General features: G+C 39.3%; 1 protein-coding gene across 1 annotated transcript; it reads right to left on the bottom strand.

Moving 5' to 3' along the window:
* Positions 1–3,304: 3,304 nt before the first annotated feature.
* tshz3a (teashirt zinc finger homeobox 3a) lies at positions 3,305–13,545 on the bottom strand. Its single transcript, XM_065278810.2, has 2 exons — positions 13,147–13,545; positions 3,305–7,081 (listed from the first exon to the last, which is right to left on the bottom strand). Exons 1-2 carry the CDS (start codon positions 13,184–13,186, stop codon positions 4,032–4,034), a joined length of 3,090 nt encoding a protein of 1,029 aa, XP_065134882.2. The 5' UTR covers positions 13,187–13,545; the 3' UTR covers positions 3,305–4,031.
* Between the last annotated feature and the right edge of the window lie 3,565 nt (positions 13,546–17,110).

The raw sequence follows: 17,110 nt of genomic DNA, 5'->3' as shown, positions 1-17,110 counted from the left end.
ACTTTACAGTGCATGGGATTTTTTTTCAGGCTCGTAGGTCGGTGATGCCATATGCCCATCACTACCCATGTATCCCACTATGGGTTACATCTAGAGATGCACCAATATACATTTTTTTCACTGATACCGATAGCCGATTATTCAGACTGATATCTGCCGATAGTTTGGTGCTTATATTAACTTGTAATCTTCCGAATACATTTCAATACATTTTCTGAGTGTTATTCATTCATATACTCACCATTAATGTTGAACATTAAACTAGTGATGTTTCTTTACATTTTCTATACACAGAGCTCAAATTCATTGCATTTTCCTGTTCTCTTTTGATTGACAGGATATATCGCCCATTAATATCGGCTGTTTTTAAAGGGACAATAAGTAGGGTTTTCCCCATCTAGTGGTGAAATTGTATTTTGCATTCAAATGAATATTGCTCTCTAGCGCCTCGCTTTTCCAAATGCGTGTTGTAACTACGGTAGCCGTTTTGTACTCACTGATCTCCTTGTTCGTTTCAGCTGGTTCACGTGTTTTGAATGAAAATGCGTTGGTAGGCTAGTGCTTTTTGTCCCTCTCTGCTATTATAGTTTATCAATACGGCGGAACGACATGGAAGCCTCCTTGGACTTACGCCCCATTCAGACAGCCAACGACCAGCAGTAGCAGAGCGATGCGATCTCATTCATTTCAATAGAAACCGGGCGACTTCCGGCGACACGAGCGAAAGTGACCGTTGGCGACCGTATGGGCGTGTCCAGCGACGCAAGAAAGTTAAGAAAAGTTTAACTTTATGCAAATGTCGAGCGACTTTCGGGAGCGACTACCAATGAGAACAAAGCAGTGGAGTTCACGTCATCCTTCTCTCGTCAGTTACTGGCGTTGATGGTACTCATTTGTTTATGACAAGCAGATTTAGAAATGCTTAATTGAAAGAGACGAGCAACACACAGCGATAACGTCGCTGGCTGTTTGAACGAGGGGTAAAAGAGAAGAAATTCTAAGCTTACAAAGAAAAGTCAAATCATTCGCAGAGGTCATTTGACACCAATGAGGACATATGTATACATTGATTTTGATTAATAAAACCTGTCCCTTTAAACTATGGGCCGATAGCTGATAACGTGAAAATGTGCTTTTATTAACTGATACCGATTATTGTTCGAGATATCGGTGCATCTCTAGTTACATCCTTAAATTATTTTTGAACAAGCGTCACAAAACATTCACTGTGTCTAAATTGTGTCCAGAAAATGAAAAAAAAAAAAATACCGGCTGCCTCAGTGTGTATGTAAAATATGTGCACTAATACACCAACGAACCGATCTTGTTTTAGACCTTTTCCCTTAAAATATAGCTGGATCAGCCAAAGTGTTCCTCTCAAGGTTTTAACTTGGTCAGCATTTCTCTCCCAGTTTGAAACATTGCTTAAGGTATCACTTAAGGTGTTGGAAAACAAGATCAAACAGATTGATACACAGCTTTTGACATGCTATTTGAGCATGTAGCTCACTATAATTGGTCGTGTCATCATGCATTAAATTAACAATGTATGGTGTAATGCCCTGAAACGAGTGTCTTTTGCAAATCTGTCAGATATCCTGCCAAAATGTTCTTGACAGCTGTCTGGGGAAATACTAGTGAATAGCGATTCAGCTCCACACAATATTCCCTGACCAGCTGTTAAATGTTTTGGACTTGAAACAACTTTTCAAATTCTTTAATTTATGTTTTATGCTGCTTTGGCAACTAATAATCGTTTATTACATTTTGATAATATTTAATAACTTATTGCATTTGAAGATATCTGCTATACAAATTGATGGCGGTTTCTTGATGATGAGGCAACAATTTATAGGATCATTTAAAGCAGGGGTGGGGAACCCTGGTCCTGGAGGGCCACTGTCCTGCAGAGTTTTGTTCCAACCCTAATTAAACACACCTGAAAAATCTAATTAAAGTCTTCAGGATCACTTGGAAATGAAATTCAGGTGTGTTTGATTAGGGTTAGAACTAAACTATGCAGGACAGTGGCCCTCCAGGACCCAGGGTTCCCCACTCCGGATTTAAAGCAATGGTTCTCAAACTGGGGGCACCATCTCGCGGCCCCCTATGGGCCCCAGTTTTATGGCTTTTTATAAAATACATAAATTTATCATGAATTCTGTTTAATTAAACCTAAAAAAATAAGGCTACTAACCAACAGCACTACTTTGTATAACTTAATATGTTTTGTTAAATTAAAATGTAACATTTTTGTTTTTTGTCATACATTTTCTTTGAGGGGCCCGCAAAGGAATGCACCGTGCAAGCGGAAAAAGTTTGAGGACCACTGATTTAAAGGATAACTTAACCATGCCCTTGTTCTGAGAAAATTCAATCCGTGTGGACACTGTTGTTTCTGTCCCATGAGAACGCTAAGGCTGTCGTAAACTGTCACATCAATTCAAGTCTAGTCTGAATTTGAACTGACACTCAAATAGCGGGTGAACATGATTTTCAAGAGGCTAAAGATTGTGCTAGCTTAGTAATCAATTTAATTCGGATTAACACAAACAATTTTAAATGTTACATGTTGAGCTTATATATATAATTTATATTCAGGTACTTGGTCACATTTTCATTTTAATAGCAATGAACTGATCAGGAACGTCAAAAAATTATAAACATGCATATCATATCAAATTCAGGCAATTCATGTCAACTATTTTTTCGATTGGCATACGTGTCAGAAATCTTGTTCAAACTTGTCTGATCAGGTTGAAGCTTATTGCACTGTCAAATGTAGCTTTCATCTCATTAGTCTGGGCCCCTTCCCATCAGTGCATGCACTCAAATTAGATTGACATCCAAACTGTTCAGATATACAAAGCAATTTAGACGATATTCATTAGAGCGATGACATAGGCTGATGGGACTCTGACAGAGAGCACTTCTTTTATTTTATTACCGCTGAGGCGTGACTGTGGCAAGGAGAACAAAGAAATAAAAGACACAATGTTATTTTTGTTGTTCAGGTCACGTTACATTTTGACCAAGAGTTTGGGCTTGTCTGGCGTGGTAAGACGTAAAAGATCTGCTTCTGTAATTGCAGCAAAATTATATTTGCTATTTAATATTTTTCAGAGGTCAAGCAGAGTATGTTCTGGACTCAATCTGAAGGCTAATCAAAGGTTAAAAATGTACTTTTAAGTATCATTATGAAGTTTTAACTGATGTGACGTACTTCATTGATTTAAATGTGTAATGCATGACCAAAGACAGAAATTCATGCTTCACTAGATGTACGACTTGAGACAATTAAGACTTGTCTTTATTCTTTGATCTAATTTTTTTCTATAAAAAATGTCTATAATACAACATATCCACTTTTCTAGTACAGTATTGAGTTATAGATGGCATGCCTTCTCATTCAATAAGTTAACATTCCACAAGAATTGCAAATCAAAAATGTCAAAAAAGTTGGAATAACAAATGTAATTGAAATGAAAATGAACAAATATGTGATACAAATATTCTTTTAAAAAAGCCTCTGTATAAATTGTAATACTTATATTTAAATCATTTTACATAACACTTTCTATACAGTTTAGTTAAGTATTTACAAATAAAAAACAATTCTTGATGCACGAATAAACTTTTAGACAAGGCAAACAGATTATTAGACAAAAAGCAGGTTTTTTTTGGAAAATATGTATAACATTACAATTTATGTACAAATGTACAGTTTTTCCTCCAGTTCATCATGAACATTCATCAATGTTATTATTTTAATACATATGTTAACATATAATAATTGATTTTTCATTGTATCTTTTTGGTAAACCTTACATGAATTACTTTATATAGGTAAGTGAGCACAAAGCTTAGCCTATACTTAAGACCAATTTAGTAAATTAATGCAACAATATATAAGTAATTGTTTATGAATCCTTAGATTATGATTATTTTTGGTTGACATGTCCTACATATGCTGACATATAGTGATGAGTGTATCGTGTTATATGTTTACTCTCATTATGCTATGTGATTCTTTAAAATAATGGTATAGGTACTGGCTGTGGTTGCTCCTGATTTCCTCTAGCAGGTGATATAGCAGGATGTGCAGATTTTACAGGAGGGCTTCTGGAGTTCTTTGTAATCTTCCTGCTGAGATCCTTAGAAGTAAGTTTGGCTAAGTCTTTCATTTTAAACCCAAGGTGTGACTCAAGGTGACAGATATATGTGGAGCGAGCCTGGAACTGTGTAGTACATTCACTACAGTAGAAAACTGGGTGGCCAGAGTCGATGTTCTTTATAAACTTTGTTCTGCCTGTCCGTCTCAGCTGATATTTCACATTGGCCAGCCAGTGGCTGATGGTTGTCAAAGACAGACCTGTTATATGTGATATGACCATCCTTTCCTGGGAGCTCAAGTCTGATATCACATACTTTCCATCAGCTGTCTTCCTGAGGCATAAAGTGAACTGAGCCTGCAAAATCAGCAAGTGTTGGGGTTTCCAGTGTGACTGCCTACCTTTACGTTTTTGCACCATGGTCATGTCCTCTGTCTCATCCGAGATGTGTGCACCCTCAATTTCTGACTGCTCTGTCCTACATAAAAGTTTTGGGGGCTTCAAAACATGAGTGCCTGATAGATTACGCAGCATGTCTGATATGTCTGAGAGGGCATTTTCACTTAAAGGACTAACTGGTGTGATTACGTTGGAACCAGCGGGTTCACTTACAGATGCACCGGACACAAAGGAACTCAATGCTTTGCCTGGTAAAGAAGCAGCTTTGAGGCATTGTTCACTTTTGCCTTTGGACAAGTCTATTGGTTGGTCTCTGCAAATTTCATGGCAGTCGGAATGTAACTGGCTAAGTTTTGTCGAGTGTCCAGATGGACCGGCAAGTGCAGCCCTTTCCGCCATGCTGTTGCTCATCCTGAGTAGCATACTCATAGGGTCCTGGACAGGCCTCACAGGTTTGGCAGCTTTACCAAGATGAAGGTTCATAACAGACTGAAGGGCACTTAGAGGACTAACAGTGGGTTGTTTTGGCTCAGAGTGGACGGACAGCAGAGCAGAATCATCATAATGATCAGGCACAGAGGTTGGAGGATTTCTGAAGTCTTGTATGTGCTGTTGTATATCCTTCACATCTGTGTTATCCTCAGTGACGCGAATCATAGATGCAACTATTTGATCAAGATTTGGAGAGCTTGACGCTTGTATTTTTTCTTTCATATTTAAAGCATGGGTTGTGAACAGCTGGTGATGTGGGGATCCCTGACCATTTATGAATTGATATTGTTCCTCCACTTCAGCAACCTTTTCTATAACGTTATCCTCATCCACTTTATTGACATTAAGTGTGTTTGAAAGAGCACTTGGTGGACTTTTGTTTAAGGACTGGACTTCTTGTCCACTGGCTGATAGTTGTAAAGAGGACAGACAGCCTGAGTTAATCATAGCAGGTTTTAGGTGGTTTTGTAACTGATAAGCTGCGTGAATGCTTTGATAACCCCCCCAACTCGGGGCACCCCTCTGCGCTTTGTTAATAGCTGTTGTTACCGTGTCCTCAAGTGATTTGAGAATATCAAACTCCATTTTGGGACTCTCCTTAAGGTCCTCCTCGGTGAGGTAATCACATTGTGAAGATATGCCAAATCTTGTCTTAGAATCTTTAACATTTGCAGATTCCTGGCATTCACTGTCTTTTTGAGATTTTATTTCCTGTGTCTTATTCTTGCTGATCTTGCTTGCTGGGGATGTGGAAGATGACTCTAGGATTCCTGTGGCTGACAGAAGAGAAGAATGTTGTTTACCTGACTTTGCCTTCTCACACTTACTTTTGGTGTGAGGAGGCAAGGTTGTTTGTTTTGGAAGGGGCTTGTCTGTCTTTGTTGTTGACTTGGTGGCTCTTACAAAGTGACCGGTCAGCATCATATGAGCGCTCAGCTGCTGCAAAGAGTCATGCGAAATTCCACACTCCAAACATCTGATGTTCTGCGATTTGGACTGCACATAATGGCTAGAGCTCTTCTGATCTTTCGAGTCATCTTCATTTGTTAAAGAGTGTTCTGAATACATCTGAAAAATATCACTGGCCTGCCCTCCATTGGTACTTTGTTGGTCTGTGGTGTGCAAAGACTTTGCACTATCCAACTCCACTGGGACCCTCTTTTTAAATGAAGAGACAACTTTAGCAGCCATTGCTGTTCTTGGCTCTCTCAAAGGGACTTTCTGATAATGCTTAGTCTTTATCATATGCACGCTAAGATCTTGCAATGATTCAAAAGAGTGCCCACAATACATACAGCGTAAAACTCTCTGGGCATCTTCCTTGCCCTCCATCTCTAAAAGGGATCGTTTACGTGGCTTGGACCATGATTTGCCGCCTTTACTGGCACGTTCATGGTTGTCATCACGGTAGTGGTCCGTTTCGTTCATGTGAACAGTCAGTTCAAGCAAAGTGTCATATGCAGCACTACAGCTTTTACAGTGGAATTTGCTAGCACCAGTAAATATGGACCCATAGAGTTTGGTGCTTTGGCGGTAGAGCTGGACAGTAGAGAAAAGACTTGGTTCAAGTGAAACGGGTTGTTTCTGAGACACCTGTTGGAGTGTCTTTGCGATAGCAGACTGATGCCAGTCGCGCCCAGGACTGCTATTGTTGCTGCTACTATCGCTGGTATTAGCAGGCTGTTCCTCTGAATAAAGCTGAGAGGAGTTTAATTTCAAAAAGGACCAGTAAGGATTATTGAGGAAGCTTTTGTAAATAGCCTTCATCTGTTCTAGGCTGTCTGAACTACATACAGAGTCTTCAGAACAGTCTTTTAGAAACTCTCCTGTGGCCTCCTCATTTTTAATTGAGGTGCTGTCAGCATCCGATGTGGGTTCGCTAGACTCACTTATGTGAGATTCACTGTCAACATCATGTCCTGAAAGCTCAGCAGTAGTAGACGAATCTTGTTCAGCCACTGAGTTTTTTAATTCTTCTTCCAAGTCATTTGTCCCCTTTGGTTTCTTGGTTGCTGAGCAATCACTTCTGATGCCATCAATCTGTAGGGTGGTCTCTTTAACATTCTCTGAATCATACGCTAAAGGGGAAAGAGAGAAAATAAATAAATATCAAATAACTACACAAGGATTTAGCCAGATATCCATGATATCTCTTTCTTTATTTAGTCTGTTTTATTTAAATGCCTTGGTACATCCCTGCCCAAATAGCATAGCTATTTTGTGCACATTTATTTAAATGCCTTGGTACATCCCTGCCCAAATAGCATAGCATCAGAAACCAGGAATGAACCTATATGTCATATAAATCTTTGAAAAAAGTTACATTTAAAATAGACTGTTCAAGTCAAGTGAAAATCAAAAGTATTTTGTTTGATAGTTTGATGTAATCAGGCTATTTACAAGTCTGCACCTGCCACCATTTGACACAACTCTCCACATGTTCGCATTTCATCACACCTGTGCACATACAAAGAGACAAACAGATTGAAGGAAAAGGTAGACAGATAGATTGAGAGGTTAAGGGGAATGACATAAGATGGCGACCCATAAGCCACCTGTCACTTTGAATCCCACCTGACGACTATTCACCTTGGACAGGTGACGTGCTGTGAGAAAGGTGTCTGGTCGAGCACTTCCATATGACAGATCAAAGGGGACACAGTCGCCCTTCTTCCTGCCAGCTGCCCTCACACCCTCAAAAGAGCCCATCCACCACTATCCTCTGGGACTGACGATCCCATCTCCTGACAGCATGTCCCCTGTTAGTTTGACACTGTCACTCTGACTCCCTAAGTGGAACAAATGCCCTCTTGAAAGCCATACTAACCCCCCTTATTTGTTCCACTTTATTCACTGTGCACATTTGTGATTATGTTGCTCATGTCAAAAGAGAATATTTGACATGTTGATTTTTGGAGAAACAGCTCTTGGATTACAATCGGCCTTGGCAGATGCATGTGTGATTCAAGTGCATCTTTGCACACTATCATCCTTTCTCTCTCCCTCTCATCAAGATCCACCACAGTCTTGACAAAGAGTGTTAAAGCACAAATAGCTCTCATTTCAAATGATAATACACAATCTCACAAGCCTGCGCTTTTCTCATTTAGCCTCTCACTGGCTGTCAGCCAGGCAGCCCGCAGGATGTAGGGCTCTAAAGGATAACTGGCAGGTGGAGGCCAGTCTTATCCCCTCTGTAGATTTGGATTGTCACTAGGTATCCATTACTTGCCAATCTCCTCTGATCGCACCCGACAGCCTTGATCAAAAGATGTCATTTGAGCGGCCTGATTTGGCATGAACTCCAAAGCAGCTCGAAAAGAGGGTGAACCAGGTGTAACTACAATGACATGATCATTTTCCTGCCCTCTCATATCCCAGAGACAATTACGGTGGCACACTGAGGATCCACAATGGCAAATTGCTTTCCCTGAAGACAGAAACTTTTAGGATTTTAAACCAAGCAAGATAACACAGACACAAACCCTAAAGCTTAATTTCGACTTATTTCACTTTTTAAGTTTGTAACATCAGCATGTGATGTACCTAGATGTATTCATTGACTGCCGTAATAAAATGTAGCAGGGTGGAAAGTTGCAATCCAAGAAGAAATAATAAAATCTCTGTGTATCAAAACCCAGCCCCACCAAATCTGAACACAACCTTTAATCTTGAAAGATTTATAGTCCATCTTAGGAGGCAACTACCATAACCAATTATTCTCAAAGCCTTGATTGACAGCCAAGGTGATTTATTAAGCTAATAAAATGTGATGTGTGCAATGAGCTCTAACAGAACGAAACGACAGGAGATAAGGTAGTGACATCCACCTTGTATGATTTATATTACTGTTTTCTCTCTCTCCCCATATGACCAATCATTAACCCTTCACCATCCAGAAAGAATCGACACAGATGACATTTAAATCTGAGCATCAAGTGCAGAGTCATGTATAATAACATTGCTTATTGTGCATGCATAATTGATAAGACATGTAAAAGGCTAGACATACAGTACTACATTGTACTGTACATGATTACGAAGTTGTATAATCTCTATACAAATAAACAGTAAGACTATAAAAGCAAATTTAAGTCAGTGGTTAGCTATCTTAAAGTTAATCCATTGAATGCCATATAAAGATCTTGTTTCAATAACCTGACATGCACTGGTTGTTAGATTTAAACAAAGCATTCCCTTTTGTAAATATTGTAGTCTCTTCCTCAGATCTTGCATAATTCACTCAGAAGCTCATAGTGAGATACAGATTGAGGATAACTGTGAGAATTGTTCTTGCTTGAGGCCATGCTAATGTAACACACAAGGCTTTGATCAAAATAAAACACAACTCCAACGTTCAGGCAGCATGTCGAGATAGCGGGGGCTCTGTTTTATGCCAAAAATACCTTATTCTTTCGTGCAAATTAATCAAACAAAGTGCAAATCTTTGAAATATAAATCAAATCTCTGTTTAAAGGAAAACACATCTTCTTTAAGATAAAATGTTGTCTCTAGTATCCTACCCCCTTTATAATGTTTCTCTATCTGTGGTGGGGAAACATAAAACTGCCCATTTACAGTAAATGCAGAAGGGCAAACAATCTCTTCTGACTGGAATTCCACCGACCAAAGACATCCATTCAGGGTAGATATCTCTCTAATTATCACTCTCAGTGCCTTTGATTCCCCCCCTTTGACAACAGTGTGTCTGATGTGCCTCTGCTGCCAAGAGTGATTGGCAACAATTCTATGTGTATCTGAGCCAGCAGCTGCCGAGATGATGGCCCGGCATCAAAGAACTCAGTTAGACGGATGGCACTCATAATTCTACTCTGCAGGGAAAAGGTGGGGGAGGTTGGGGGGGCACAAACCAACATCAAAAAACCAAGCCTGTCACCCTCACCACCTCGCAAGCAAGACTTTGTCCCCATGTTACTCCCTCTAATAAGCTTCCGATAAATAGAAATTACATTTACAGAAAATACTTGAGGGGACCAAACTCCCAATCATATCCGGCACTGACCACCCGGTGGACAGTTGGTGTCTTGTAACAAACAGAGAGAGAAACCAAATATATCCATCATAGAGAGGACATCTAAGACTATGTACTCTGTCTATGCCTCTCTAACTCTCAGGTTACAGGCTTACACAGCCATCCAAATAATATTCAGTGTGATAAATGGTCCACTAAGCCGCCTACCTCTCATTAATCTCTTTCTTTAAAGGAGCATCCATCACAGCAGGGCTAGTGCTGTGGGAGAGAAAGCTAGAGTTCATTTACAGGCCAGCCGAGCTTGAGTGATGCGTGTCATTTTAAGTTCGGACAGGAATGTGCAAACGTGAACGTGTACAAATGTGCGCATACCCGCACACGAAGGCAGACAAACAAAGTTGATGACCGACTGATTGATGGATTTAAAATGTGGTTTAGAAGGTGAAAGAATCGGTGCAGAAATGTGCACGTTTCAAAGCAAGAATTTGCCATTCGCTACATCTAATTACGTTAGAAATTAGCATGCATTAAGTTAAATTAAAACACGTTTGCAATTTCACCTGCTCAACGTGTATAATATATCTCAATCTGTCATCGGCTGAGGTCTTGATACCCAAACAGGGATTTCAACGACTTAATGACTTAACAGCTTAACAATACACCCATGTCATTATTCTTTAATTTAAAGGCAATCCCTATGCACCACCATGGTACATTTCCCTATTAAACATCTCTATCCACTTTTTCACAACTTTCTATCCAACCTTTTCGGTCTAATTCCGAACAATATTTCTCCTCTTTCTTTCCTCCCTCTGCGCCACGGAAAGTCTGCGTGATAGATGACATGTGTCAGGATGCCAGAAGTAAAGGGTGGCAGTGTGATTAACGGCTCTGTTGAAAGGGTAATTGACGGTTTGGCATTGTGCTGATCTTCTCTACCAGGGTTTGGTTTCTAGACCCCTGAGAACTAGACTGACTCATTTTTCTAAAACGGACCGCAAGCTAAAAGCCACCTCCCATGAGAAAAGAGATGGATTCTCCTCTTCTTAACAGAAGATTGATGTCTTCATTGTTAACACCAAAGTAACATTCATATAAGTTTACAACCACAATGGAGTGCTAGTTCATATGAAAGTTTGGAAAGTAAGACGTATCTACAGCTTAAGTCAACGTTTGAGTGTTTGGCTCGATGGTGATCCAATTGAAGCAATTTTCAAACCAAAAAACACATTAACCATAAAAGTATAAATCAGTGATGCTTTAGAGAAGTATCTAAAGAAATTGCTTCATGCACCCTTCCAAAGTACTCCCCGTGACTGTTTTGGTATAGCAGTTATAAATACACGATCAATTAATGACACTCTTTCTGCATGTGTGAAATGTGTATGCAGATTAGTTTCATTTTTCTTCTCAAAGATGGCTCAGGCACTGTGTAAATCAATGGGGGTGCAGCAGTTTTGAAGCTGTTGGCAGTGATTACAGGCATGCCTGGCTGGAGAGCTATGTTGACACTGGTTGGGATTAGGGAATGGCGGGCCTCTATGGTTTCCTGCCCTTTCATCACTGCCACCATCAAACCCGTCTCCTGCGTCACATCCACGCATGACTGATGGCTGCTTGTCTGGCTGACCTGCCTTACACCTCAGATCTGACAGCGACTGATTTTACCCTCAGAACGAGACAATGGAGAGGCTGGAAACGTTCCCAAAAGTGGCGTGGGAGCCTTCAGTCAGGATGGCCCATGGGACTTGTGGAGACATGTCTAATTAACTAACATTATCAACCCACACGCAGACAGACACCGATCTAACTAACAGAATACAACTCTCAAAATAGATTTGATGTCTGATCTGTCGTTCTAAATATGGCTCCAAGTGTTGCAGATAAAAACTTTTCCAGAATGACTGTTCTGTAGGTGGTTGCACGTGTTTGCTTTTACAGTTTGGATTGACCAAATTCCAGACAGGCACCAAAACGTAGTTTGTCACATATATAGATGCTAAATTGAGTTAAGGCAATAGGAAAGGCCAGCAGGAGTGGCTAATATCAACTTGATTACATCAAGGAAAGCAGAAACCTAATATGACTTGGTGACAGACGCATAGCTTGTCATCTCCGATCATTACACCTGTCAGGAACCCATCAACTTTACAGCTAATTAGATGTGCTCAAATTAACCGAAGCAAACAGTTTCTTTTTACAGAGCACTGTGAACCTGTAGGAAAAAATCATCTTCCCTGAAATCTCTCTTTTAAGAAGAGAGATTAAAAACCATGGTTGCATCAATGATAAATTCTGCCATCATTATCATCTAAGTACGCAATCCCACTTAAAAGTGGATTTGATTGTAAAAAAAAAAACAACAGCTCGGGATGAAACCACATCACGAAATGCATTCATACCTGTACACTATAAACTCCTATTTGTAAACCATACAGTCACCACTTTGCAGAGCATCCATGGGTGTAGTTTGGTGAAGCATACTGATGAAATAAAAGCCCGGGCAAGCTTATGGGAAAAAGAAGGAGAGCACTCACATGGCCTTGCTCTGATTGACCATTAAAGCCTTTGATGGATGAGGCTGTCACAAGGATAACAATTAAATCCAACATGAGACAAAGCTGTTCTGACAGGCTAGTCTAACAGAGCAAGCCATACCCCTCCATTAAACTCCACATCATCTCTGCCTCAAACGCACACATACACAAACAGTGAAGGCTGTATAATAATGGCTTTGTATCTTTGTTACAGAGAGCTTTGCTATAAATATATAATGCCCCAGGACTCCTCCTCTTTTTTAATAATAGGCTAGGACGTATTCTATTAAGCAGACAGATAATGTTATACTTAACATAGAGACAGTTTCAGCGGTTTGTACCTCTTTAAAGAAGTTACGGGAGAGTAGGTCACAGTATGCGCTTTCATAAAAAAAGAGCTAGCCTGTTTTATGTAATAATAGAAACGATATAAAGCTTATTAAACAAATGGTTTCAATTTGAACATGTAAACAAATGTTAACACGAAACATTTTTTTTATTATTTCAGCAACAAAAAAGAAAAACAAAGACAAATCACAAGAGGAGAAAGTCACTGAGCACAACATTAAAATAGGCTAATATCAAGTAAGATGTTCGGTTGTTATAAACTTACCTGCCGCGCGCTGGGGCGCCTGCTGTTTTCTCCTCGGCATACTTCTGCGCAGATACCTGTCTGTATACTGGAACCTGACACGCGATACTTAACTATATAAGCTCCCAAACGACAATGTCACCTTTTAAGAACGGTGCAGCGCATTCAGAAAAGCTACAGCACTTCACATTTGGCATATGAGAAAGCGCAGGTGCTCCGTCTTCTTTGTTTAATGCCCGTGAGCTGGAGTGATGATGAAAGCCGCGCGGCAGGACAGTAAACGCCTAGTCGCGCGCTCACTACGACTTTGTCACGTCACTCAAAAGTGCGCGGCTTCTGCACGAACGCAAAAAGTAAGGGGCGTTCACGCGGGACGCATTCTTGCGTGCGAACGCAGCCAGGAGGAGTACCGCAACTGAATGGATTAATATGCAGAGGCTTTTTGAAAAGTTGTACTTGATGCAAATACGGTACTCGTTGTGTGGGAACGACCCCTGATAGCCACACTCACGAGTGTTTTAAGTGACACTTAATATGTCAGTATATAGCCTAGTAAACACTAATCTTTATATTTTACAATAATGTAGTGTATTATTTAATATAACTTTTAAAACTCCTTGATAGTAGCCTACTGTAGACTATTGTTTTTGAATCACAGTATATTAAAGTAGTTATACATTGAACAGTTTCTCAATTCACTATGTTTATCTATACTACAGAATACTACATTAAGAAAGTGTTTTACTACAGAATACTATAATTTACTACACTTTAAAATAGTAAACACTAGTGTATACTACAGTATTTTGTCATGTGGGCTGACATTGTTACCTGTAGCCTACACCTGGAGTTTTCCAAAAACATTGCTTCATAATGCTAAGGTTTATATATAATATCAGAATATAATAATTTTAATCAAATTAAATTATTAGTAAATCGATAAAATTAATATACTTACAGTTTCTTCCACCACAAATGCAGAGTTTTTTATCTGAGCATGCACATGATCTATTCTTAGGGGAATTCAACTGGTTAGATGAAATCTTAAAACAGTCATTTCTTAAAGTTCACGCTAAATAAATATTAAAGCTTTAAATAATAACAGAAATAATAATTGAATTGTGTAATATTAACAGTCCTAATAGATCCTTGATCTTGTACATTAATAATATATATAAAAAAATGCAACAATTTATGAATGGACACGAATAAATGATCTTTAAAATACCTGTTTATGTCTAAATGAAAGCAGTTATAAGTGTAACCAAAATCCTCATATGGTTTGTTGAAAGTTAAACCACTGATTTTGCTATTATTATAAAAGACGTTTCAGTAACAGGCAACAACATAAACAAAAAGCTTTTGTGGCCCAAGCTTAACTTTCATAGATTCAGGGTTCCCACAGGTCCTTGAAAGTTTGTGAATCTGGGGGAAAAAATTCAAGGCCCTGGGAAGTTTTTGAAAATATACGTACATAGAAACAGGTCATTGAAAGTGCTTGAATCTATTTTATGTAAAAAAATCCATATTAAGCTTGTGTAGTGTAGGATAGTATCATAAAAATTCTAGACTTTATAAGCACACATGCTAAACTTTAAATGCTTATATCTTCTGTATGCGAATGTTGATTCATACCAAAATGCTTTTTTGCATTGTTGTTATTGACACATGACAATGTCTCGGGTTACATATGTACCTGTTGTTCTCTGAGAAGGGAACGAGACGCTGCATCTCACTTGCTATACTTCCTGCATCCCTGTAACGCCGTCTTTGGCAATATTTCAGATAGCGATATACTTCCTGGCTCCCGTGTCCCCCAGTCTTTGTCGTTAAGCCTCACCATTGGTTGAATTTAAAATACACATTCAGACGCACTTACCCCTGGAGGCGTCCCCAAAGTGTAACCGTAGTTCCCTTGAAAGGGAACTGTAACAATGTATCTTAAAAGGTAACACAATGTAACCTTGCTCTCACTTGATATGTGTCCCCACATTTAGTCCTTGAATTTGAGGGTATTGGACCTGGAAAGTCCTTGAAAGGTCCTTGAATTTTAAGTTAACGGCACTGGTCCAGAAGCACTTCCTGTTGGTTTTAAGTTTTTTAGTTCACATTTATTTTACATTTTGATTCAGTTCTAAATTTTCTGTTGGTTGTATTTTGTTATTATATTAATTATTTGTTCAAAAAAACTGAAACAGTAAGTGCTTCTGGACCGGTGTTGTTTACATCTTGCAAAATGGTCTATACAATGTAGCTACAGAGCCTTGAATTCTTGCCTGGCTGCCAAACCTCTTTTCACAAAGTGATCCTTGCTTGCCATCACCACTCATTTTTACGAAACCAATCATTTTTTTATTTTCAACAAGGTATTTGTTCCAGAGGTCAGCTTAGCCACTAGCTAGATGGATAAACAAAGATAGACCCTAAGTTTAACTTTAGGCCAGGGGGTTAACGGTAACATGCAGGTGCGTCCAAAGAAACCCTCTATGTTTTTTCCACACATATCTTTGGTTTTGTTGTTTTTGTTTTATCTCAACCGAGTTAAATGACTTGGCAATTCTCCAACAGCTCTGTTTTTTTTTTGCTTCCAATTCTAAAGAAAACCAAAAAATAAAGAACAACTTGTGTTGCATGAGTATCTCCAGTTATATTTCCTTTAAACTGTCAGGTATTTAGAAGCGCATGACCAAAACAAGTTTGCCCTTAAGCCTTTCTTTTACAAATCAGCACTGTCTGTGAATGTCTTTTTAAGTACTGTAAAGTCATTCAGATGTTGGGTCAGACTTCTGACCGTGCCATTAAAACCCAGGCAAAGACATAGTGCTCTCATTTAACTGCTCGGCTGCATCATATATCATCCCCACTGCCACAGAGCCGCATTAGAGAGGATCTTTGATTTTTACTTTTAGAGCAACATAAATCAAATGCGAGCCAAGGTCTGCTCATGACATCCTTGCATTGGTTCACGCTGAATGGATAGGAAAGGGTTTGTTGAATGAGGTCAAGACCAAACAGATATGTGTTTTTTTACTCTGAGGCAAAATTCAGTTTTAATTGAACAATGAAAACAAATGTTGATTGGAAACATGCATGTGTCTGTCCATATGCATGAATGAACTTCATCATTTTTAGCATTCAGAATACACAAGGACCTTCAAGAATTCAAATCTATTCAGATATGCCAGTTTTCTCATTTTGTGCTTGCACAACAATGTCAAGGCAACACATTAAAGGAGACAACTGTCTTATTACCCAGACCTCCTTGGTCTTCTCCACCTCAGAGCAAACCTGTCAACCAGCATCTGAAACTAGAAGGGACATCTGCCAGCAGGACACCCACCCTCCCTACAGCTCACAGGAGGGTGTATATGAGCCACATGTCCATCAGTCCCGTTGTGCAGGTTTCATTTTATCTCCTCCTGCCTCTCTCTCTCTTTCTCTCTGCCACTGTTTTGAGAGGTGCTGTCCTCCGCTTTGATCTATGATGAACAGATGACCTTTTTCCCAAGTCAGGTGTCTGGCTTCGTAACATCATGTTCTAACAGTGTGTCAAAACAGCATGGCTCACCTTATCTCGTTATTTGTCTCCGATAGACTCACAAATCTGTTTTGAAGAGATCTATGGTAAGGTGTATGTGAGAGGAATGTCACTGGCAGTATACAAAAACAAAAAAGAGGAGAGTATGGTGCTGATTAAAACAAACTGGAGAAAGTATTTAAGCAATTAATTCTGACCCAGTATTGATCAGGCTGAGAGATTACAAGTCTTACCCTCTAGAAAAGTGTTGTGCATTACTTAATCAATGACACAATCAGGATGTTTGTTCTTTACAAGGCAATAATTCAGTGAAACTGCAGTGAGCTGTAAAATGAAATTAGCATTACCTCTACAGCATCTCTAAGAAACATGTTTCAGTATAATATTTTAGGAAATTTGTGTAGCCTATGTGTGGAAAATAGGGCAATTTTTGTTTGAAGAGCTTCA

This window comes from Paramisgurnus dabryanus, chromosome 9 (assembly GCF_030506205.2).
Source record: "Paramisgurnus dabryanus chromosome 9, PD_genome_1.1, whole genome shotgun sequence".
Lineage (NCBI taxonomy): Eukaryota > Metazoa > Chordata > Actinopteri > Cypriniformes > Cobitidae > Paramisgurnus > Paramisgurnus dabryanus.
This window is presented reverse-complemented; position numbering and strand designations above follow the sequence as displayed.